General features: G+C 46.2%; 1 protein-coding gene across 2 annotated transcripts in view; it reads left to right on the top strand.

Annotated features, from left to right (window-relative positions):
• TBC1D17 (TBC1 domain family member 17) overlaps window positions 1-26,120 on the top strand; it is a 149,896-nt gene that overhangs the window by 106,789 nt on the left and 16,987 nt on the right. For both annotated transcript variants that reach the window (XM_082273566.1, XM_082273565.1), the window contains exons 8-14: window positions 5,888-6,019; window positions 6,208-6,311; window positions 10,352-10,446; window positions 16,742-16,858; window positions 16,935-17,035; window positions 22,068-22,167; window positions 24,242-24,339. In XM_082273566.1, coding sequence (XP_082129692.1) covers window positions 5,888-6,019; window positions 6,208-6,311; window positions 10,352-10,446; window positions 16,742-16,858; window positions 16,935-17,035; window positions 22,068-22,167; window positions 24,242-24,339 — 747 coding nt within the window. The remainder of the gene's footprint in view (window positions 1-5,887; window positions 6,020-6,207; window positions 6,312-10,351; window positions 10,447-16,741; window positions 16,859-16,934; window positions 17,036-22,067; window positions 22,168-24,241; window positions 24,340-26,120) is intronic.

Here is a 26,120-nt window from a genome sequence, read left to right as displayed (position 1 = left end):
TGGTTGCACTGATGGTGGTCCTGCAGTCCCTAGTGTCCCGGGTGGGAGTGACGTGTGGGCAAAGGCGCAGGAAGAAGCGTCTGTTTCATCTAATTCTGAGCTGGATGCCGCTGTGGACACGGCCTTTCCAGGGGGACTTAATATCACCCCCTGATCCATCCAATAGTGAGGATGATTCCTCTATGGTCTCGGCAGCGAATGAAAAGATGGAGGATGTGGCTGATGTAGCCACGGACGTAGCTGTGCCATTTGGTACGCATGAGCCGCATCGTACTCCAAAGGTGTTTCCTTATGTGCCTTATATTGACAGGTTTTCCTGTAAGGAATGGGAACAACCAAAATCCTGTGCATTACCCTTTTGTCGAGTCACTTTTAAAAAAGTGGACTAGTCCACCAGTGGTGGACCCTCCTGTTTCCAGGTTGAATAAAGCAACCATGATCCCAGTAGAGGAATCACCATCCTTTAAGGAGCCGGCTGACAAGAAAGCAGAGGCTGTGGCACGCAGCATGTTTACTATGGCTGCATTGCGGCCAGTCTTTGCTTCAGCCCTGGTGTCTCAGACCCTAACTGAATGGGCCAAGCTTTTGTGCCAGGGCCGGGGGGGGGGGGGGGGGGGGGGGGATGAGCAGGTCCCACCTGCTTATGTTGATTTAGCAGACCAGGTGGCTTAAGAATTAGTCTGCAGACCAAGCATCTAAGAAAGCTCTCATTGATCTTCCCTTTCAAGGTGACCCCTTGTTTGAAGCTACCCTAGATGACATCATTAAGGGTATCACGGGAGGGAAGAGTACCTTCCTGTCACAGTCAAGGAAAGGGAAGGCGCCTTGCCACAAACTGGGCCCCCCTTCTCAGCCCAAAGAAAATAGATCTTTTTAATCTTCCTCGGGAGGTTTCAAGAAACCTTGGTCTAGTAATCCTAGAGCTAGCTTCCCCGGACCAGCAGACAAGACTCCTTTAGCCTTAAGGTCTGCCCTCACCCATTATTGGGGTGGGGGGACATCGTCGCTGGTTTCCGGCCCTGTGGACTTCTTTGGTGAGCGTCAAGGAGATCCGCAAAATGTTTCTTTTGGGGGTACCCAGAAAGGGGGACAAAGCTTGTCCTTTTCAGGTTTTTTTTAGGTCCTGTGTCTCCTTGTATGGATTTAATTCCTGCAAAGATTTAGGTGATGTCTGAGCTACCTAAGGTCCCCCCTATCCCTGTCCAGGGAATTACCTATGTCTGATTCTATTTCTGACCAGGGTGGTCCTTCCTCTGCACAAACTTCAGGGACCACAGGCCGTTATTCACCTGCTGCTGATAGTTCTCTTTCCCTTTTTGCATACAAGTTCTGAGTCTGGTGGTATCCACCTTCAAGACAGTTCTGTTTGCACAGTCTTTCATGCAGCTCCTTTAGCAGGTTCAGCTCCACAGGAGGATACCGAAGTTCGTGACGAGGTCATGGGGTCCTCTGACAGACGCCACAGGCGTCCAAGGGCCACGGTAAGGCCAGTATTATCCTCAGCTAAGGCTTCTTCCGCGGTTCCTGCGAGGAATCAAGAGCGAGGATCTTGCAATCATCCTGGTAGTTGTAAACATCCCTTGAGGGCTTCCTTTTAGAGAAGACCAGTCGTCTTAAGGGCTGATCTACCATCCTGCTTTACAGTCACTGGTTTTAATGGCTTATCTATTGAAAGCCAGGTACTGAGGTATAGAGGTCTGTCTGGATCAGTGATCCCTACTATGTTGAAGGTGAGGAAGTCGTCATCCAGCAAGATATACCATTGTACGTGGAAAGCATACATTTCTTGGTGTGAGTCAATTGGTGCTCATCCTCAATCCTTTTCTGTGGCTCGGATCATAACCTTTCTTCAACAGGGCGTTGATCAGAAGTTGGCCTTAAAGCGGAGTTCCACCCAAAAGTGGAACTTCCGCTTTAGGGAGTCCTGACCCCCCGACATGCCACATTTGGCATGTCATTTTTGGGGGGGGGGGGAGCGGGTACCTAGTTTTGACAGGTGCCCGCTCCCACTTCCGCTCGGAGCGCCGCGGCGCCCTGAGCGGAAGTTCTCCTCTCCCCCTCCCTCCCTGCAATCTTCTGGGACACGTCAGAGGTCCCAGAAGATTGCCGGCCAATCACGGCGCGCAGCGCGACTCGCGCATGCGCAGTGGGCACCCGGCTGTGAAGCCGCAAACTGTAACAGCCGGGTGCCCACAGCAGTGATGCCGGCGCCGTGGGAGAGGATCGAGGCTTCCGGCGGCCGCATCGCTGGACCGTTGGACAGGTGAGTAAATGGCTGGAACTCCGCTTTAAGTACCATCAAGGGCCTGATGTCTGCCCTGGCAATCTTTTTCCAGCGACCCCCAGCTACGCACTCTTTAGTTCGTACCTTCATTCAGGGGGTTCGACATGTGGCCCCACCTATACAGTCTCCTTTGTCGCCGTAGGATTTAAATTTAGTGCTTTCGGTTCTCCAGAAACCTCCATTTGAGAATGTTCAGGAGATTTCCTTGCCTACGTTATCCCAGAAGGTGACATTCTTTGTGGCTATTACCTCGGCCCGCAGGGTATCGGAATTGGCAGCATTATCCTGTCGCAGTCCCTATTTAGTGGTCTGTAGGGATAAAGTGGTTCTTCGTCCCTGTCCATCATTCCTGCCCAAAGTTGTCTCTGACTTCCATTTGAATGAGGACATTGTGTTGCCTTCCTTGTGGCCCAAGCCGGCTTATATCAAGAAATTTGCTTTGCATACCCTGGATGTGGTTCGTGCAATTCGAGTGTATCTGGCAGCTAAGGAGTCTTTTCGGAGGTCAGACTCGCTTTTTGTGGTTACGAACGGACCAAGAAAAGGGCTGGCCGCTTCTTCTGCTACCATATACAGATGGATCAGACAGATGATGACTTAGGCCTATTCCATTAAAGCTCAGGTTCCACCTTTCCCTGTCGCGGCGCATTCTACACGGGCGCTGAGTGCTTCTTGGGCCTTCCGTCAGGCTTTAATGTGGCAAGTTTGCAAGGCGACCACTTAGCCTTTCCGTGCATACGTTCACGAAATTCTATAAGGTAGATACTTTGGCATCTGCGGACGCTTCTTTGGCCCCAAAGTTTTGCAGGCTGCTGTTTAAGAGGGCCATTCCCTCTTGAGGGGTGTTTTTTCTTTAAACCTTTATTTTGCGGACGGGACAGGTAAGGCTCCTGTGTCCTGGTTAGGGCTACTATATTTAGCCTTGGGTTAATTTCCCCACCCCTCATTTTCCTTTTGGCACGGCTTTTGGACGTCCCACTAGTTATGATTTATGGAGCGCTGTGTCCGTTGATGAATGAAAGAGAAAATGGGATTTTTTGTTCATCAACGGATACAGCACCCACCCCTCTATGGAGTTCTGATACTTCTAATACTGCTTGCTACTAAACTGATTACCTAGAGCAGAGACGGGGGTTATATACCAGCTGAGGATGGCCCATGGGCGTAGCCAGGTGTTTTTTGTTCTACCTAGTCCTACTCCTAGAGGAGGCAAAATAGCCCACTAGTTATGATTTATGGAGCGTTGTGTCCGTTGAACTCGGAAACAGATTTTACGGTAAGTACAAACATCCAATTTTTTCTGCCACACATAGCGATTTGCTTTTAGGCCAAAAAGTTCAATTTTGGTTCTTATCTGACCAGAGCACCTTCTGCCACATTTGCCGTGTCCCCCACATGGCTTCTCTCAAACTGCAAACGGGACTTCTTATGGCTTTCTTTCAACAAAGGCTTTCTTCTTGCCACCCTTCCATAAAGGCCAGATTTGTGGAGTGCAGGACTAGGGCTCCTTTCACACACTCCGTCCGATCGATCCCCCGCTGAGCAGGAGGATGCCAGCTGTGTCTCTGCGCTGTGTGTGGAGACACAGCTGTCAATTCCCCATGCATCTCTATGGGGGAAATCGGATGGGAATGGACCGTCGGTCCGTTCTCATCCGATCCCATCCGATCTGATCCGCTGGACGGATGGAAAATAGGGTTTCCATCCTTCCAGATTTGAAGAATTGGATCGGATGTCAGCGGACATGTCTCCGCTGACATCCGATGCCCCATAGGAATGCATGGGGGGACCGTTCAGATCTGCCAAAAAAACGGACAGGTGGATCTGAACGGTCCGCCTGTGTGAAAGGGGCCTAATAGTTGTCCTGTGGACAGATTCTCCCACCTGAGCTGTTGATCTCTGCAGCTCCTCCAGAGTTACCAACGGGCCTCTTGGCTGCTTCTCTGATTAATGCTCTCCTTGCCCGGCCTGTCAGATTGGGTGGACGGCCATGTCTTGGTAGGTTTGCAGTTATGCCATACTCTTTCCATTTTCGGATGATGGATTGAACGAACTCTGCTCTGTGAGATGTTCAAAGCTTGAGATATTTTTTTATAACCTAATCCTGATTTAAACTTCTCCACAACTTTATCCCTGACCTGTCTGGTGTATTCCTTGACCTTCACGATTCTGTTTGTTCACTAAGGTTCTCTAAAAAAAAACCTCTAGGAGCTTCATAGAATAGCTGTATTTGTATTTATACGAAGATTAAATTGCACACTGGTGGACTCTATTTACTAATTGGGTAACTTCTGAAGGCAATCGGTTTCACTAGATTTTAGTTAGGGGTATCAGAGTAAAGGGGGCTGAATACAAATGCATGCCACACTTTTCAGCTATTTATTTGTAAAAAATCTTGAAACCACTTATTATTTTCCTTTCACTTCACAATTATGTGCCACATTGTGTTGGTCTAGCCCATAAAATCCCAATAAAATACAATTAAATGTGGAACATTTCAACGGATATGAATACTTTCAAGGCACTTTATTTAAACCCAAAGAAATGCTAAGTTTATTTAGGCCAAGTACATTCCAGGTGCATCAAAACAAAAGGTGTTCATTATCTTGAAGTCCATTTTCTTTCTAAAGCCGCTATAGTCTGAGTAGAAAAGCCTGCCCCTGCCTGCATCTGACACTTGACTAAGGAGTGCGCATGTCCAGGACAGGACATTGGCGCATGCTCCGAAACGCGTTGTGATGCCCAGACTGCCCACACCACCCTGTGACGTCAGGCGCTACCGCCGTCCGTCGGCCGACGCACCGGTCTCCATCGCTGTACGGCAAACCCGTAAGGCTAGAGCGGGTCTCTCTCAGTTGCCCGGACATCAAGCTGACGCCTGGACACCTGGATGCAACCCACATCAGTCACCCTCGGAGTGCTATGCACTGACTAGCTTACCTACATGTAAGTCACTACATTGTTTTGTATTAAAATCTGCTTTTACCACACTCAAGAAGGCGCTTCCCTCTTTTTCTTTATGCATCTGCAGAGGTGGAACTCTTGCTTTCTGTGGGAAAAGCAATGTTCTCCTGCTTAGTCAGAGCTGCACTGTGATCCTCGGTTAGAATCCAGGCTAGGACACTATGGCCTCTTTCACACGGGCAGCCTGGGGGGGCAGCCACCAACCTAAAGTAATGCAGGAAGTTTGATACTGGTCATATCACCAGGTGAAAACAGAGGGGAAAAAGCCTTAAAAAAAAAAGGAAAACTAATTCAGCCACCACATCCAATGATTGGTAAGCTGCAATATATTCATTTTTTTGTTTTGGGCTTTAATAGAAACCAAAGGAAATTTAAACAGGCAGGACACTTGATAATGGCTCTCGAAAGACAGCAAAAAAGGGAAAAATAAAGAGTTGTGTTGTCAAGCTTTCTTTATTTGTCTTGGTCTAGTAAAGGAGATGATGTGTTTTTGAATGTGCACTTATCCTTGAAAGGGATTTTGTAATTACAGTTGCATTTGCCGCAGTTCAGTATGTTAAGTGTTATTGAGAGTCTTGGGGATTGTCATTGTGGGTTTCAGGCAGTACGCTAACAACCAAAAAAAAAAATCTATTGCAGCAAGTGGATTTGGGCGAACGGCCAGTCATACAGCGCCAGGCACCTGTCAGCGAACAGGAATGGGAATCTTGCATCGATTCTGAAGGACGAGTGATAGATGTGGAGAGTCTGAAGAAGAGGATATTTTCTGGGGTGAGTCCTGCTGGAGAGAAGAGATTAGGTCTTAACACTGCAGCATCCACTGCAGACCCTGCACTTCCATTATTGCCCACAAGATGGGGCTGACTCCCTGCAGAGAAAGAGAATAAAGCTCATTGCAGATATATTGAAGCACATGGGGATCTATTCAATTAAAGATGTGTTATTTGTTTGATTTTTAGGGCTTATGTTCGGCAGTACGGAAAGATGCCTGGAAGTTTCTTCTGGGTTATTATCCATGGGACAGCACAGCAGAAGAGAGAAAAGCTTTAGTCCGTAGGAAAACGTAAGCATGTTTGCATACTGCATAATTGTGTAAGCCCTCTGGTGGATAACTTTGTAACTACAGCATTTATCCCGCTCAACTGTCCTTACGTTTTTTGCATACCCTAAACAAAGCTGACATATGGTGATAGGTCCGGTGATGCAAATTTTTTGGCAGAAAAAGGGGGGGGGGTTACAACAGTGATGGAAATACTTTTCATCCTACACAGATTTCAATACACTCACTAAAACCAGTGTGAAAACAGATAAAGAGAAAATGTGGCTGGTGACTGAAGGCAAATCCCATCTTGGTTTTTATCCCCGTAAATTATTGATATTTTTGCTTTCAGTGGTTGGAGGTCAGCAATAGTAGTTTTCAGCACAAGGCTTCCACCACAAAGAACTAGTGTGAATGCTGAATACTCTACAACAGGGATTCCCAAACTACAGCCCTGCAGCTGTTGCAGGACTACACATCCCATGAGGCATTGTAAAACTCTGAAATTCACAGCCGTGACTAGGCATGATGGGAATTGTAGTTCCTGAACAACTGCAGGGCCTTAGTTTTGGAATTCCTGCTCTAGAACACATATGTCAAACACAATGTCAACTTTGTCATGTGGCCCCTACACCCAGTTTTTCAGCCATAACGTGGCGCCCTCCACTCCCGCACCCCGCTGTCACATGTAAACACAAAAGCCTTCTGTGTTTACAAGGGATAGCTTTACTCTCAGCGTTTCCTGGATGTAACAGATCCCAGCACGCCCTCACGGCAGGAACAGATCTCCAGAGAGAGAGAGAAAACTATCCTCCTGCAAGGTAAGAAAACCCTGAACTCTCTACACAGCGCACCCCTGAACTTTGCATTCTATAGGTAGCGCACCTCTAAACCCTGCACTGTGTACTTAGTGCACCCCTGAACTCTGCACTGTATACATAGTGCACCCCTGAGCTCTGCACTGTATACATAGTGCACCCCTGAACTCTGCACTGTATACCTAGCGCACCCCTGAACTCTGCCCTGTATACATAGTCCACCCCTGAGCTCTGCACTGTATACATAGCGCACCCCTGAACTCTGCACTGTATACATAGCGCACCCCTGAACTCTGCACTGTATACAAATAGCGCACCCCTGAGCTTTGCACTGTATACATAGTGCACCCCTGAGCTCTGCACTGTATACATAGTGCACCCTGGAGCTCTGCACTGTATACATAGTGCACCCTGGAGCTCTGCACTGTATACATAGTGCACCCCGGAGCTCTGCACTGTATACATAGTGCACCCCTGAACTCTGCACTGTGTACATAGGGCACCCCTGAGCTCAGCACTCTGTGCATAGGGGAACCCGTAAACCCTGCACTCTGTACATAGTGCATCCCTGAGCTCTGCACTCTGTGCATAGGGGAACCCGTAAACCATGCACTCTGTACATAATGCACCCCTGAGCTCTGCACTCTGTACATAGCATACTTCAGAACTCTGCACTCTATGCATAGGGCACCCCTAAAACCTGCACTCTGTATGTAACGGAGCCCTGAACTTTGCACTCTGTATGTAACGCAATCATGAACCCTGCAGTATGTACGTAGCTCACCCCAGATACAACTGGCCCTTAAAGGCAACCATAAACCCTGCACTCTGTACATAATGCACCCCTGAGCTCTGCACTCTGTACATAGCATACTTCAGAACTCTGCACTCTATGCATAGGGCACCCCTAAATACTGCACTCTGTATGTAACGTAGCCCTGAACTTTGCACTCTGTATGTAACGCAATCATGAACCCTGCAGTATGTACGTAGCTCACCCCAGATACAACTGGCCCTTAAAGGCAACCATAATGCTGATGCGTCCCGCAATGAAATTGAGTTTTGACTTCCAAACACTTGACCCTCCCCTAGCTAAAAATGTAAAACGGAATTAAACTTAAAATTTAAAAACCACACCTGACAGGTAGGATTTTTATGACCGCACAAACCCTACTTTCTATTCTGCCATAACTGCTTTTCCATGCACAGCTTAGCAGATGGGGGATTGGTAAATATTCCTTATTGGCCTGGCACAAACCCTACCTTCTTATCTTCACTTTAAGATCTAGATTCATGCCCCTTTTTCACATTACCAAAGGACTACTTACAAACTGTCCCCTGACCCCTTGTACAGGACAGCTGGTGAGAGCGTAAATAAATCTATAACTGAATGGATCTATATCTAAGTGCTCCTAAAGGCAGAAGGTTTATTTACCTTATTCTCTGTATTAATGTAAAAAACCTTTTGCATGCAGCTACATCTGACACCCCCCCCCCCCCCCAATGTTGCTCATTCAGATCTCGAACCATTGGCTCCTACTGCAGTCAATCACAGCCAGGGATGAGAGAGTGGGGGGTTGGGGCTTAACAGCACTGTAGCAGTCCATTGATGCACAGAGCTGACTCGGGAGCGAGCATGCACGAGTGCCCCCGAAGCATTGGGCTTGCTATAGGGGGCACTCTGCAGGGGGAGAGGAGCCCAGAGTGCCGGCAGGGGACCCGAGAAGAGGAGAATCTGGGCTGCTCTGTACAAACCCATTGCATAGATCAGGTAAGTATGACATGTTTGTCATTTTAAAGAAAAAAAAAATTAGGTTTAGAATCACTTTGTCTGGTGAAAAGCTCTCCTTCAGGGCTGCAAACACAATATGGCCAGTAGCAGGATGGTTATAGATTTATTTGGGCTAACTCAAACTTATGTCATTTTCTAAGCCCTGATGAAGGAGGAGGGTTGCAGCCCCCAGAAACATGTTGGCTTCTTTTTCCTTTTTATGGTCGAAGTGTGAACCATTAGAATTCTTGGTCTCATTGACTCTATGGTCTGGTACACATTTGTGTATGCTTATATTTGGATTCATTCTCTGGCATCGGTTGAGGGAGGCTGACCAAGTCAATAAACTTCTTTGAAAACATTTTACATTTGTTTAAATAAGCGTAGGAATCCCTCTTTTCTTCCATAGTATTTTACCTGTCTGTTAAGTGGATGCTGGATATCTTGCTTCCAGCCACTCCATTTTCATTCAAAATATTTTTTTCTTCTGATAATCTGAAAGTTTTCCATATCGTTCTACTAGAATTATTAAAGCTGCAGCACAGTGGCTAAGTGGTTAGCACTTCCACCTGGCAGCACTAGGGTCATCTGTTTACAGTAAAGCGGAGTTCCACCCAAAAGTGGAACTTCCGCTCTTTTGTTTCCATCCCCCTTCGGTGCCACATTTGGCCCCTGTTCAGGGGAGAGGCGGGGAACGGGTACCTGTTTTTGACAGGTACCCTTAACCACTTCCGGGATACTATGCTGCGGCGCTGTCCCTCAGAAACTCGGCTCCCTCCTCCGCCGCAGATCCAGTAGGAATGCGCAGCGCACTTCGTGCATGCGCACTAGGGACCCGCCCATGAAGCCGCAAGGCTTCACTGCCGGACTCCCTGACCGGCAATGGCGGCAGCACCCGACAGCCGATGGAAACATCGGCTTCAGTGCCGACATTGCTGGACTCCAGGACAGGTAAGTGTCCTAATATAAAAGTCAGCAGCTACAGTATGTGTACAGTATGTGTAACTGCTGACTTTTAAATTTTGGAGGGGGAGGCGGAACTCCGCTTTAAATCCCAACAAGGGCACTACCTTCCTAGAGTTAGCATGTTCTCCCTGTGTCTGCGTGAGTTTCCTCCCACACTCCAAAGACAGGCTGCTTGGGTAATTGGCTCCTGTCTAAATTGGCCCTTAGTATGTGTATGTATGAATGTGAGTTAGGGACCTTATATTGTAAGCTCCTTGAGGCCAGGGACTTATGTGAATCTACACTATAAATGCATAAATTGACACCTGTAATAAATAAAATACCACTCCACGATGATTATGTAATCTGTGTTTGGTGTCTCTTGCACTAAGCATGGAGGGGTTAATGCAATCCCACCCACGCATCTTGCAAGTTGTAAACTGTGACAGAACCAAACAAGCGGGCAGATAGCATGGGCCCGGTGCCATCTCCGTGGGACACTGTTCAACACATGTTCTTGCTGTTTGCAGGGATGAGTATTTCCGTATGAAGCTGCAGTGGAAATCTGTGAGCGAAGATCAAGAGAAGAGGAATTCTCTGCTGCGCGGATATCGCAGCCTAATAGGTTGGTAAACACGATGGATTCATGCTGGCTTTGCTGCAGGTTGGTCAGGAAGCTCCTGTGTGATGTACAGGTGTCACCTAGGAGGACTGTATTCTATATAAAGAGATTAGATGAAGGGATATTGTAGAATCCTGGTTATTGACCTCTAGTCTGAGTACTACAGCTAAGAAAAATCTACTGATGATCCGAGTATATTATAAGACTGCTAGAAAAGCACAATTACTGTAAAACCGAATGGCACCTTTTTATAGGTTAAGTCCACCAATGCAAAGCATTACAACCGCGATCATTGGTGGTAAGAGGTTGGTATTTACATACAGTTGTGCTCAAAAATTTGCATACCCTTGGAGAATTGGTAATATACAGTATGTACCATTTTAAAATAAAACATGAGTGAGCGGGCAAAACACATTTCTTTTATTTCTTATGGGATTCATATTCTGTAACTGTAGGTCATACCAGAATGGCCCAATCCTAAAGCAAAACAGGGCAACAAGTAAACACATAAAAAATGCCCCATGTTCAAAAGTCTGCACCCCTTTAGTTCCTAATACTATGTATTTCCCCCTATAGCATCAATGAAAGTGTGCAGTCTTTTGTAATAGTTGTCCCAAATGTTTTCCGATGGTATAGCTGCCCATTCGTCTTGGCAAAATGCCTCTAGGTATTAATAGGGGGGGGACCTCTGGGTGAGTCTAGGATGGAAAAGGACTTGGGGGTACTGGTAGACAACAGGCTTGGCAGTGGCATGCAATGCCAAGCCGCAGCAAGCAAAGCCAACAGAATACTGGGATGTATAAAAAAGGGATTCACTCCAGAAATAAAGAGATTATTTTCCCGCTCTACAAGACTCTGGTCCGGCCACATCTGGAGTACGCTGTCCAGTTCTGGGCACCGGTCCTCAGGAAGGATGTGCTGGAACTGGAGAGAGTCCAGAGAAGGGCAACAAAAATAATTAGGGGAATGGAGGACATCGGCTATGAGGAAAGACTACAAGCACTGAACTTATTCTCTCTGGAGAAGAGACGATTGAGGGGGGATATGATATCAATGTACAAATACTGTACTGGCGACCCTAGCATAAGAAACAAACTATTCAGAGAAAGGAGATACAATAAGACACGTGGCCACTCACTAAAACTAGAGGAAAGGCGGTTTAACCTTAAAGTACGTAGGGGGTTCTTCACTGTCAGAGCAGTAAGGATGTGGAATTCTCTTCCACAAGCAGTCGTATCAGCAGGGAGCATCGATTGTTTCAAAAAACTATTAGATGGGCACCTTAAAGACCACAACATACAGGGGTATACAATGTACGGTTAACAGCAAACACACACACACATCATAGGTTGAACTGGATGGACTGGTGTCTTTTTTCCACCTCACTATGTAACTATGTAGGTCATGCAAAGTCTTTGGTCAGCTTGCATGAACGGCATGTTTGCGATCTCCCCAGAGTGGCTCAAAGATATGAAGGTCAGGAGACTATGATGGCCACTCCAGGTCCTTCACCTTTTTCTTCTGTAAAGCGCATCCATGCAAAGCTTTTGTGGGGAAGAATGCAAATTTTCTGCCAGTATTTTCTGATAACATGCTGCATTCATCTTGCCATCAATTTTCACAAGATTCCCCGTGCCTTTTAGAGTTCACACACCCCCAAAACCTCCAAGTGAGCCACCACCATGCTTCACAGTGGGGATGGTATTCTTGTCATTGTTGACCCCTCTACAAACATAGCGCTTATGGTTATAACCTTAATCCTCTATTTTGGGATTGTCACTCCAGATTAGTGTGCCAGAAGCTGTGAGGCATGTTCTTTTTGTGCATATTGTAACCGGGCATGTTTGTGGCATTGGTGTAGTAAAGGCTTCTTTCTGGCAACTCTATCATGCAGCTCATTTTGTTCAAGTATCGTCATATTGTCGTAAGAAGAAAAGTGCAATGCCCAGACAGATTCCCCTCGGAGGTGGACTGACGGTGCTCCTCTTCAGAATGTCTTCCCAACACTAATTTTAACATGGAGGTATAAGGTAGAGAGCCGGCAACCTGTCCTTCTGGAAAAAGTCACTTTATTGCATCGAGTGGAGTGTACAGAATACAGTGGCTTACGCGTTTCGGCAAAAAGCCTTAATCATAGCCTGGCTATGATTAAGAGAGGATAAACGGGGGCGCCAGCCTGGGTGTAGCAGTTTAAAACACAAATTGAATGTAAAAAAGTACTAAGCTACTCATAAAAGTGGTTCTATAACAGGCATTTGGTGCAACTAGTTGTCTACGCCTAATGGAGGTGTCCCCGGCATTTGGGGCAGGTGGTGTAACACTGTGTAGCTGGGAATATCCGTCCGGATCGGAACCGTCAGCAGACAAGCTGAAACCCACACAGCGGCGTGTGCCGGAGTTGCCGTCCAATCGGAGACATCGGAATAGTCAGGTGACACATTTCAAAGCATCCTCTTCCTCTTTAGACCTGATGTCTTTTTCCAGAGCAGCCTGTATTTCTCCTGAGGTTACCTGTGAGTATTTCTTTGTATCCCAAATAAGTCTTCTGGCAGTTGTGGCTGCAATCTTTTTTGGTCTACCTGACCTTGACTTGGTAGCAAGATCCCCAAATTTTTCACTTCCTAATTTGTGATTGAACAGTGCTAAATGGCAGATTCAAGGCTTTGAAAATCTTGTTATATCATTTTCCATCCATTTAAAGTCCCATTACCTTGTTACGCAAGTCTTTTGGCAGTTCTTTTCTGCTCCTTATGGCTCAGTATCTAGCCTGCTCAGTGCATCCACATGATGGCTAACAAACTGATTGGCTACAGTATTTTTACACAGACACTAATTGCAATTTAAAAAACCACAGATGTGGTGGGAAATTAGGCCCCTTTTACACCAGCGGAAAGATCAGACCACAAATTGTCCTCTGTGAGGTGTTGGATGTCAGTGTACATGTGTCCGCTGACACCTGTCAGGCATCCAAACCAACTAAGTCTGCTGAAAACAGACGTATGGCGATATGGTTTCCATCCGTCCAACGGATCAGCTGACAATCGGATAGAAATGGACATGCAGTCTGTTTCCATCTGACTGCCCCATAGAGGAGTGTGGGCCATGTCCGCTCTGCAAGGCGGAGCAGACACGAACATTTAATTCCGCCTGCTCAGTGGGGATTAACAAAGAGATCCCTCGCTGACCAAGTGGGTTCTGCTTGGATGGTTCCGTCCCGTGTGAAAGGGGCCTTAACCTTTTAATTGCCATTTTATCTGTGTGTCACCTTCTATGTCTGTACCAAAGGCAAACATGTATGTAAACTTTTGATCAGAGCCATTTGGGCTCTGCTATCATTCTGATTTTTAAAAAGAAGTCCAATAACTATGGGATAATAAATGGTTTCCTATGATCACTATCCTTAAAAGAAAAAAATACTGTTCTTTGGCATGATCAATCATTTTTTCAATATCAATGCCAACATTTCTGCCAGGGTATGCACATTTTTTGAGAACTGTGGTTCAATGAAAATAGAACAATGTGCACATAAATTAACAAAGCTTAACACGAAGCATACAATATATGCTAGCATGCCATAAACATTAGTGCTTTTTTATGCATGTAGTATCTAGGCCTACAAGCCTATTAGGAGGTATCTTGAAAAGTTGGGGTTAAGATTGGGGATGAGGTTGGGTTCAGTTTGAACCCAGAAGGCAGCTGTCCGTGTCAGACCAATCAGCTGCAGGGAGGAGATTTCCTTGCCCCACAGCTGCACATACACAAAGAGGCGGAGATATTGGTGACACATCATTGACCTAGTATGGTCACATATTAGGCCAAAGATGTCCCTTCCTGGCAGCTGATTGGCCCAGCACTGGCAGCTGCCTTCTGGGTTCAGCCAAACTTGGGTTGGGACCAAACCTGGCACACCCAAGCTCATCTCAAGCTAAGGCCCTGGAAGGATGTAGGGGAGGGGAGATTTTGATAGCAGAGAAGGTAGGATAAGATAGGAGAGGTGAAGGTGCGAAGGGAAGAAACAAATGGGCAGAGGGAAGAAGAATGGGGAAGGGGGGGGGGTCTCTCTGTTTCATTTAGTTAACAACTCCAGGCAACAGTTACAGTATCTCACAAAAGTGAGTACACCCACCTTTTTGTAAATATTTTCTTATATCTTTTCATGTGGCAACACTTTGCTACAATGTAACGTAGTGAGTGTACAGCTTGTATAACAGCGTAAATTTGCTGTCCCCTCAAAATAACTCAACACACAGCCATTAATGTCTAAACTGCTGGCAACAAACGTGAGTACACCCCTAAGTGACAATGTCCAATCTGGGCCCAATTAGCCATTTTCCCTCCCCGGTCTCATGTGATTCGTTAGTGTAGTGTCACAAGGTCTCAGGTGTGTTAAATTTGGTGTTATCGCTCTCATTTTCTCATACTGGCCACTGGAAGTTCAACATGGCACCTCGTGTCAAAGAACTCTCTGAGGATCTGAAAAAAAGAATTGTTGCTCTACATAAAGATGGCATAGGCTAAAGGAAGATTACCAAGACCCTTAACTGAGCTGCAGCACGGTGGCCAAGACCATACAGCGGCTTAACAGGACAGGTTCCACTCAGAACAGGCCTCGCCATGGTTGACCAAAGAAGTTGAGTGCATGTGCTCCGCGTCCTATCCAGAGGCTGTCTTTAAGAAATAGACGTTTGAGTACTGCCAGCATTGCTGCAGAGGTTGAAGGGGTGGGGGGTCAGCCTGTCAGTTCTCAGACCATACGCCGTACACTGCATCAAATTGGTCTGCACTGCATGGCTGTCGTCCCAGAAGGAAGCCTCTTCTAAAGATGATGAACAAGAAAGCCTGCAAACAGTTTGCTGAAGACAAGCAGACTAAGGACATGGATTACTGGAACCATGTCCTGTGGTCTGATAAGACCAAGATAAACTTATTTGGTTCAGATGGTGTCAAGCGTGTGTGGCGGCAACCTGGTGAGGAGTACAAAGAAAAGTGTGTCTTGTCTACAGTCAAGCATGGAGGTGGGAATGTCATGGTCTGGAGCTGCATGAGTGCTGCCGGCACTGGGGAGCTACAGTTCATTGAGGGAACCATGAATGCCATGTACTGTGACATACTGAAGCAGAGCATGATCCCCTCTCTTTGGAGACTTGGCCGCAGGACAGAATTCCAACATGATAACGACCCCAAACACACCTCCAAGGTGACCACTGCCTTGCTAAAGAAGCTGAGGGTAAAGGTGATGGACTGGCCAAGCATGTCTCCAGACCTAAACCCCTTTGAGCATCTGTGGGGCATCCTCAAAAAGAAGGTGGAGGAGTGCAAGGTCTCTAACATCCACCAGATTCGTGATGTCGTCATGGAGGAGTGGCAACCTGTGAAGCTCTGGTGAACTCCGTTCCCAAGAGGGTTAAGGCAGTGCTGGAAAATAATGGTGGCCACACAAATTATTGACACTTTGGGCCCAGTTTGGACATTTTCACTTAGGGGTGTACTCACTTTTGTTGCCAGAGGTTTAGACATTAATGGCTGTGTGTTGAGTTATTTTGAGGGGACAGCAATTTTACACTGTTATACAAGCTGTACACTCACTACTTTACATTGTAGCAAAGTGCCATTTCTTCAGTGTTGTCACATGAAAAGATATAATAAAATGTTTACAAAAATGTGAGGGGTGTACTCACTTTAGTGAGATACTGTATAATCAGTCAGTGAACTGCTGCCTGGAAGCACACTGCATTTGCCCATCGACACAAGCCCAAAACCTGTCAACACTGGCTTTTAGGCTGATCACTGTTTCCTGTATATCTTAATGTGGCACTTTAGTCAGAAAATTAAGTCCTGCTAGATCACTTCAGGTTGGCCCCTTATGCAAGTAAAGCTATGTAAAACATTAAAAATAAGTGCCTGTGCTGTTTTTTTAAAATACACTGTCTTACCGTGCTTTGCACATGTTCAGTTGCTATTTATTTTTTGTCAATTTGCCGAAAATCAGAGCCACTAGAGGCCGATCTGCTGACAACCTAAAGATTTACTGCTGCATAGGGGCTCTGGGCTTCAGCAAAATGGCAGCCTCCAGGAGGAAGGAACAGGTGCGATGCTGGAGGCAATTTACAGCACACACTTTTACAGCACAATTTAGAATTTACAGCACACTTTTGGTAGCATCATTTTTAATGTGGAATGTATGTTTCTTTAAAAAGAACATTATTTTTTATCAAGTTGTTATGGATAAATTTTGGCTTTAAGAAACAAAAATATCAGATTTGCATGAATAATTTTTTTGTTTTTATATTTTCTACAGAGAGAGATGTCAGCCGTACTGACCGAAACAATAAGTTTTACGAAGGGAATGATAACCCAGGCCTGGGTCTTCTCAATGACGTCTTGATGACATACTGCATGTTAAATTTCGATTTGGGTATGATGCTTTGAGTTGTCTTTCTTGAGCCCCTTTTCCTGTAGCCATTTCACTTATGGAGTCTGTTTCTGTTCAGGCTATGTCCAGGGAATGAGCGATCTTCTGTCCCCTATCCTCTATGTCACACAGAACGAGGTGGATGCCTTCTGGTGCTTCGCTGGATTCATGGAGTTGGTGGTCAGTAGTAAATGTCTGCTTATAAGAATTTTGGTCTAAATAAAAAGTAAAAAGATTGTGTTAACCACTTTACCACCGGAGGATTTTGCTGTCCAGGCCACTTTTTGCAATTCGGCACTGTGCAACTTTAACTGACAATTGTGCAGTCGTGCGACGCTGTACCCAAACAAAATTTACGTCCTTTTTTTCCCACAAACAGAGCTTTCTTTTGGTGGTATTTGATCACCTGTGCGATTTTTACTTTTTGCGCTATAAACAAAAAAATACGTAAATTTTGAAAAAATAACAATATTTTTCACATTTTTTTTATATGAAATTCCCCCCAAAAAAATGTAAAAATCAAAATTTTTTTTAATTTTTGGCCAATTTGTTTTCTGCTACCTATGTTTGGTAAACAAAATCACAATAAGCGTATTTTGATTGGTTTGCGCAAAAGTTATTGCGTTTACTAACTAAGGGAAAGATTTCTGTCATTTCTGGTGTTTTTTTTTTTTTAACGAGTAATGACGGCGATCTGCGATTTTTTTTTTTTTTTTTTTTGCGGGACTGCGACATTGCGGCGGACAGATCGGACCCCTAACTGACATTTTTGACACTTTTGGGAGTACCAGTGACATTACTGCAGTAATCAGTGCTATAAATATGCACTGTTACTGTAAAAATGATACTGGCAGGGAAGGGGTTAATTTTATTGGAGAGGGAGGGGTTAATGTATGCCTGGTGCTTACTAACGTTTGTGGGGGGAGGTGACTGAGTGACACAGGGACAGATCGCAGGTTCAGCTTTGCTGAACCCTGCAATCTGTCACTGTCTGTCACTTAGGAGATCCGCGCACTTTGTTTACACAAGCGGGCGGATCTCCAAACTCGATTCCCCGACGATCGGGGAAGAGCAGCGGTGATCGCCGCTGCTCCTCCCCTGGCCCGACTCCCGCTGTGAATGAATACAGCGGGAGCGAGCCTCCGGCGGCGCGTGAGCGCCGCCCACAAGGGGAGGAGTCCAGCGACATAGGTCTACGTCGCTGGACGATTACGAGCCACTGTGCCGCAGTGGAGGCATAGTGAGCAGGGCTAAAGTGGTTAAAATGAGAAGCTGCTGAAATGCGTACAGCCATTTCACACTTTATTTACTGAATCCTTTTGGAGAGTTGGTGACACCTTCACAGGCACCTAAGACAGCCTTTCTCAACCAGGCTTCCATGGAACAGTTGGTTCCTCCAGAGGATGGTCTTTGAGTAATCAGCAATTTCTGCCTCTCTGGTAACTTCCCACTGACACCATTGATCCTTTTAGCGATCTGTATGGGGGGAATTCTTCCCAATCTCCGCAAGTGTAAGGAGCATTCTTCCCACTGACCATCACACTAATGTACCATGAGTTGAAGATATAGTAATTTTTAGCAGGGGTTCCCCAAGACCAGAAAGTTATTTCACAGGTTCCTCTATGTCCATGTTGAGAAGGTTGAGAAAGGCTGCTCTAAGATATTCTCTGAGGCCACATTCACTTCTCTGCATTTTGTGCTAAAAGATGTACTGCATTTTTGGTTTCAGTTTCCAGAAAGGCATATTTACCATAGAGTTGAATAATGTGAACGCCTTCTGTTTAAAGAATGCTTTGCTGTGCTATTAAATGATTCAGTTGAAGGGCTTTTTGATTGCTTTAATCCTTTCTCACCATAACCCATTTGGTTATACAGCCTTGTTGAGCAGATCCTACTCCATAGAAGCAATGGTTTCAATACACTGCACTGATGGCCAAAAGGTCTGAAACAGCTGTATATAGTTTGGAATAAATGGCTCAGTAATATTGGGCTATATTTGCACTACACACCAGCAGTTCTGGATGTGAAGCTGGCTGATGGTGTGTAAAGCAATTTGTGTGACCTCACAAACTGTACTGAAAGCGGAGTTCTGGCCACGAAAACATTTTTTAATTAAAATACCCCCCGGACAGTCAAGGCTAGTACATTCCACAATGGATAACCTCTGAACTGTCACGGGTCGCACTTACATTTTAGAAGAAATACTTTCATTAAAAATTTCTTCTCCAGCGCTGCCATCTCGGATGTGGGCAGCTGAAGCCAGCGCGTCCTCTTCTGCGTCCTCTTCTGCGTCCTCTTCTGCGTCCTCTTCTGCGTCCTCTTCTGTGTCCTCTTCTGCGTCCTCTTCTCCCAGAATGCGCCTGCACCGGCCCCGCTCGTCACTTCCGGTGCGCGTGCGTCATCCCTCCACAGCTTCTGGGCATGCCCAGAAGCTGTTTAGCAGGGAATGAGGCGCCGCACCGGAAGTGACAAGCGGGGCCGGTGCAGGCGCATGGATTCCTGGGAGCGATGACGTTCAGCTCCCAGGAATCAATGCAAAGAGGAAGTGACGGCGCGGGCCGCGGCCGCAGAGGGAGGAAGTGGAAGAAAGGTGAGTATATTTTTCTGCAGTAACAAGGTAAGTAATATGTGATGGGATAAGACGTAGACACCTTCTGTTTTAACCACTTCCAGCCCGTGCTATAGCCGAAGTACGGCTACAGCGCGGACTCAAATTTCTGGGAGGCCGTCTTTAAACGGCCTCCCAGTAACAGGCTCCCCGCGCGCTCCCGCGAGCGTGCATCGGGGAAAATCTGTGTTGGCCGTGTCCCTTGGACACAGCCAATTACAGATCGTGGCAAATGGCCAATCACAGTGGCCATTTACCACGTGATCGGACCGTGCAATGAGAGATGATCTCAAATGTAAACATATAAGATCATCTCTCATCGCCAGCTCTCTTCCTCACACGGAGACTGCAGTGTGAGGAAGAGGAGAGCTCGATCACCAGTAAGGGGACACAAAGGAATGTAATCAGGGCACTGATCACCAGTGCCCTGATTACAGAAGAGGGGAAAAAAATGCCACAACTGCCCACAGTGCCCGCCATCAGTGCCCCCCATCAGTGCCCACAGTCAGTGCCCATAGTGCTGCCAGTCAGTGCCCATCAGTTCCTGCTCATCTAGGCACTGATGGTGCTGCCCATCAGTGCTGATCAGTGCCACCCGTCAGTATCCATCAGTGCCACCCATCAGTGTCGCCCATCAGTGCCGCCTATCAGTGCCGTCTCTCAGTGCCCAGCAGTGCCGCCTCTCAGTTCCCAGTAGTGCCACCTCTCAGTGCTCATCAGTGCCCATCAGTGCCACCTCATCAGTGCCCATCAGTGCAGCCTATCAGTGCCCATCAGTGCCGCCTCATCAGCGCACATCAGTGAAGGAGAAAAATTTATTTATTTTCAAAATTTACTCACAGAAAATAAGAAAAACTTTTTTTTTTTTTAAATTTTCTGTCTTTTTTTTTGTAAGAAATAAAAAAGCCAGATGTGATGAAATACCACCAAAAGAAAGCTCTATTTGTGTGAAAAAAATGATAAAAATTTCATATGGGTACAGTGTAGCATGACCGCGCAATTGTCATTCAAAGCGTGACAGAGCTGAAAGCTGAAAATTGGCCTGGACAGGAAGGGGGTGAAAGTGCCCAGTAGGCAAGTGGTTAAGAAGGCTTTACAGTGCTACACACTGATTTGGTTGGAGGGCTATTTGATTGCTTTAGTCCCTTCTCCCCATAACAAGTTCTAACTTTTCCTCACTCCACCCAAAACCTGGATTCATTTATGAACTAAACTTTAGTAACAAATACACATAAAAAAACTTGCTTAAAGCGGAGTACTAGTACTTTAGACACTCCCCTCCTTGTTCCAGCAATGCTACCATTTCGATCCCTCGCCAGCTTCTGATGTTTTATCCATGGGATTCTTTTCGGTGTCGGTTCTATGGCCTCTTGATTGGCTAGCAGGGGATAACTATACTCCCGCACATGTGATGGTAGCCATTCGTTCAAGCCGGGAATGTCCCCTGATTGGCACAGCTCTGTACATTCAATAGAAGATAGCGAACAGGCAGGTAAGTTTGCCTTTTTGTGGAAGAGACACAACATGTATTTTCTGCAATCAAGAGCCACTTTCTTTTTTCAATTGTAGGTTTGGTTCCACTTTAAAGTGGAACTATACTCACCTTGGCTCTAGCAATGGACAACCTGGAGCTCCCTGCCGGACGCTGACAACTTGGAGTGGCCGGCTTCTGGGTATCGACTACTTTCATAGGACAGGCCAATATGACGTCACTCCCATGGAAGTGCAGTCGGCTTTGAGATTGTAGAGGGGCGGATAGGCAGGAAGGTAACTTTAATTCAGATGAGACAAATCATGTCTCTTCTGCATTAAAAATCCTGCCTATTTCTATTTCTTGCATAAAGTTCCGCTCTAAGAATATATTTGGAAGCCTTTGGGATATTATAGTTGAGCCTTCAAGGTGAGCTAGGGTCAAAGCTCTTTTTTGGCCCTACTTTTCGTGTGAGTCACAGGAGTGCACTTAGTTCTGCACTCCTGTGACCCAGATTTAGCTGGCAGCAGGCTAAAGTCCGCTGTTGGTTGATGTCTCTCAGCCTGTCCAGGCTCTGGAGGGATCCCAACTTTAATAACGGGATCGACCCAGATGCCTAAGTGGCAGCTGGCTCAGCCTCTCGCTGCTGAGAGTCGGAGCTAGCTGTTTCTGGTCCCTCCCCCCCACCACAGCCTGGTGCTCCAGTGAGCACTGAAGGGACAGAGCCATTGACTGACAGTCACCACTCACTGAAGAACCAAGAACTTGAGTGATCAGCGGTCTTTGATCGCTCCATTCTCGGTGTAGAGGCGGAGGGGGACAGATGCAGCATTGGATTAATGCTGCATCCACCTAGGTAAGTATATATATATGTTTGTTAGTTTGAAATCCCACGCTTCTCTTTTAACTCTTGCAAAGATGTTAGCAAGTGATGTGTTCAGTTTATAAGCTTTGCTTGTGAATGTCAGTCCATATATGTAAACCTTGCATTGGAACCCGTAGTAATCTAAATTCTGTATGAATGAAGAGGCACGTTTATCATTTTGCTGACAGCAGCTGTAACCTATCAAAGCTTGCATTGTTTGGATAGAGCAGACTGATCAATGCATTGATCTGCTTCGCCTGCATTCCAGCACCACAACTTTGAGGAAAGCCAGGAGAGTATGAAGAAACAGCTCGCCCAACTGAACCTCCTCCTCCGTGTACTAGACTCGGCGCTCTGCGATTTCCTAGGTATTTATATCTGTTACAGTTCTGTGTTGAAGCAAGCTTGGTCATTATGAAGAAACATATCTTGCTGCAGTATCGAGTCTGTCTATCTCATATAAGTAAGATACAGATACTGGGGTTGATTTACTAAAACTGAAGTGCAAAATCTGGTGCAGCTCTGCATCAAAACCACAATCAGCTTCTAACTTCAGCTTGTTCAATTAAGCTTTGACAAAAAAAAAAAAAAAACCTGGAAGCTAATTGGTTTCTGGCAGAGCTGCACCAGCTTTTGCGCTCTCCAGTTTTAGTAAATCACCCCTACTGTCAATTTTAAAGAATAACTTAAGGCACAACTTTTTTTATTTAGCTTTGGATAGAGTGTAGAGGGATTAGACCCCCTGTCAGACCCCCCCCCCCCCCTATTTAGGTGACTACATGCCTCTCCTTGATGGTGGCGATCTCCCCTGGTGTATACAGCCTAATGCCCAAAATCTTGTCCCATACCACCTGCTCAGTAACTGCACCTAGACTTGAATGGGAGCATAATCTACCACTACAGGTACAGCCCCATTCAAGTCTATGGGGTAGACTCCCATCATGGGAGTAAACACCCTGGTGGGGAAAGTTGAGACTTAAGCCTCGTACACACGATCAGATTATCGGACAAATCTTCTTTCGTTTTTTTGTTGCATGATAATCTCCTATGGAAAGTGAAGAGGTTACTTTCTTACAAAAATTCTCGTATGACAGAATTTAGCTTCAGAAGTGATGTCATGTGTTGAATTGTTTTGTATGTATTCTTTAGTTTCCAAGCATGCGTAGTCTTGCTTTTATGACTTTTTTCGGACGAAAACTGTACTAATTAAATGAAAATCGGACGTTGTGTTCACGTACGATAAAAATTTTATAGCCTGCACATCCAGTTTTTGTCGTCCGAAAACTCGCAATCGGCTGTCGAAAGCACCATACTAACAATCCGAAAATCGGCAGATCGTCCGTCGGACAAAATTTTACTTTGATTTTCTTATCGTGTATACGGGCCTTTAGGTCGCGTCAGGGAGCCAGGAAACCAGACTACATGGGGATGCAGGTAAAATAAAGCAATTTATTGGAGCAAACCACAATAAACACACAGGAAGAGTGAGGAAGTGGGAGCAGGAATAAGCCAAGGTCAAGTCCAGAAGCAGGTAGTCATCCAAGCCGGGTCGAGTCCAGAAGTGGGTAATCATCCAAGCCAGGGTCGAGTCCAGAAGCGGGTAGTCATCCAAGCCAGGGTCGAGTCCAGAAGCGGGTAGTCTACTCATGCCAGCTTGAGAGCCAGGAAAGTCGTCAGCCAAGCCAGGTCATACATGGAGAACAGGGGCAAGGACTGCAAACCATTAGGTGATATAATCAGGTGTGCAGTATCATTACTGTGCGATGCCCAGGCAGCAGGCAAGTGATGATGCAATCAGAGTCTATAAGAGGCAGCAGTCTACACATGGCCAAGATGGCTGCCAACAGGAGGGCAAGGTAAGACCTTGACAGGCCGCCATGCATGGATTGAAGTTCAGCAGGGACCAGCCGAAATCCGATCCATCTTTGGGCGGGCTGATTGTACCCAAGCCTGTTGGATTTTTCACATGCGATTACTGCCAGTGGCTATAGCTGCTAGCAGTAATTATGGTGTTCTGCCGGCCACGAAGGCTCCCCACCCCCCTCTGCCTGCAGATCACAATAGGGATTCCCCCAGCAACACAGTAAGTGTTGATGTGGGGAAACAAGCAAAAATTGAAACATCTATGGCCTGCTTTAGAATACATTGGGTCTAGGGAGGAGGTCCGGAGAGCTTTTAAGTAAATATGTCCCTTTAAGGCTATTAATAAACAGAGACTGACATCTTAAAGTGGGGGTAGAGTAGACTTTTAATAGGAAAAGTTGAGACTCGCGTAGAATGTCAGCTGCCTATAAATCTAAATCTACTGATTATTTTGATATGCTTTTTTTGATTATCGTACATTACGATTGGATTACCCAGGTTTGTGACCATTTTTGCTATAAGGAACTGTAGTGTAGATGGTTTCCTCCTAATGAATGTCTATATTTTTTCTCCTGGCAGATTCCAAAGATTCAGGCAATCTAAGTTTTTGCTTCAGGTGGATCCTCATCTGGTTCAAACGTGAATTTTCTTTCCAGGATATTCTTCTGCTGTGGGAGGTAAGTGCCAGTTATTAATTTTAGATCTTTTCTCCAAAATGCTTATAGCAGCAAATCTGTTGAAAATGTTCTTTTATTATTGAGGTCAAACCTAACTAGTGGGCCAGTCCTGTACAAATGTACCCTGAATATTCTAGTTCCTTGTTGTGCATTGTTTTTTTTTTTTTTTTTACAGCAATATTGTGCACCTCTGATGCTATTCATATAGGAGGAGATTTAATAAAACTGGTGCACACAGAATCTGGTGCAGCTGCCCATAGTAACAAATTGGCTTCTAGGTTCTCAAAGCTTAATTGAACAAGCTGAACATAGAAGCTGATTGGTTACTATGCGCAGCTGCACCAGATTCTATGTGCACCAGTTTTAGTAAGTCTCCCCCATAGTGTAAGACTCCTTTCACACGGGCGATCCAATCCGCCTGTCAGTTTTTCAGGCGGACCTGATCGGATGCCCCATGCATCCCTATGGGCAGTGCTGTATTTTGGCCTAGGCCAACAAGGCCCAGGCCTAGGGCGGCACTTTGCAGGGGGGCAGCAAAAAAGCCACATCCCCCCTCTACCTGAGACTCTATTGGCCACTGGTTGCTAGAGCTGCCTCTCTCACCCCCCCTCTCTCTCATTTACCCCCTCTTTATCACCCCTCCTCTCTCTTATCCCCCGCTCTCTCTCTCTCTCTCTCATCTCTCTCATCACCCCTCTCTCTATCATCACCCCTCTCTCTATCACCCCCCCCTCTCTCTCATCCCCTCTCTCTCTCACTCCCCTCTCTTTCATTTCTCCTCTCTCTCTCACTCCCCTCTCTTTCATCCCCTCCTCTCTCTCCCCCTCTCTCTCTCACCCCCCCTCTCTCTCCCCCCCCCCCCCCTCTCGTGAGATCTCAGGGGTTCATGCTGGGACTTGTAGTCCTTCAATTGGAGGGAGTCACATCCGTTAAAAAAGGATTGGGGCAAATTTACATAGGAGGGGGGGGGCAGGGCGCCCAATTTTAGTCTTGCCTAGGGCAGCACAAAACCAAAATACACCTCTGCCTATGGGGCAGCGGGTGTCAGGGGAGACATCCTTGCTGACACCTGCTGCTATCCGATCCTGTCCGTAAAATCCAGACGGATGAAAACCCTATTTTCCATCCGTCTGGAGGATCGGATCGGATGAGAACGGACAGGCGGCCCGTTCTCATCCGATCTCCCCATAGAGGACAGCAGGGATCTGCCAGCTCTATCTCTGCACACACAGTGGAGACGGAGCTGTCATTCACCTGCTCAGCAGGGATCGGCGGATTGATCCCCCGCTGAGCAGAACCGAGTCCATCGGGCAGTGCGCCCGTGTGAAAGGAGCCTCATGCTGCTGTATAGGCTGTGCCTGTATTTTAGTTTGGTGCTAGAACACTTTGCCCATGTCATGTGCTGATCCCTGATGTTGCCGTCTGTGTTGTACATCCAGAAAAAAAGAGATGGATGGAAGTTCTTTTGATGGTTTAATAACCCAGTATCAAAGGAATATTACCAAAATCAATCCATAGGTATAAGTCTATGTCCTATAAATATAGTCCAAAAAGAAGTCCCAGGGCTAACTGTCAAACAGAAGGAAAGCGCCTCTAAGTGAAGATTTCTGTATTTATTGTGACGCTAAAATAGCCAATTGGCCACTTATAGGATATACAAAACAAGACAGGCTCATCTGTTAGTGGGGAGTCTGGGATTCAAAACATGGAAGCTGCTGAGGGACCGCCCTACTGATAAATACATCCTACATGGCCTTGAAATGTTTTGCTGACACGGTTAG

This window comes from Pelophylax lessonae (assembly GCF_965119305.1).
Source record: "Pelophylax lessonae genome assembly, chromosome: 12".
NCBI classification, from domain to species: Eukaryota; Metazoa; Chordata; class Amphibia; order Anura; family Ranidae; genus Pelophylax; species Pelophylax lessonae.
Note: the sequence above shows the minus strand (reverse complement) of the source record. Positions and strands in the feature narration are given on the sequence as shown.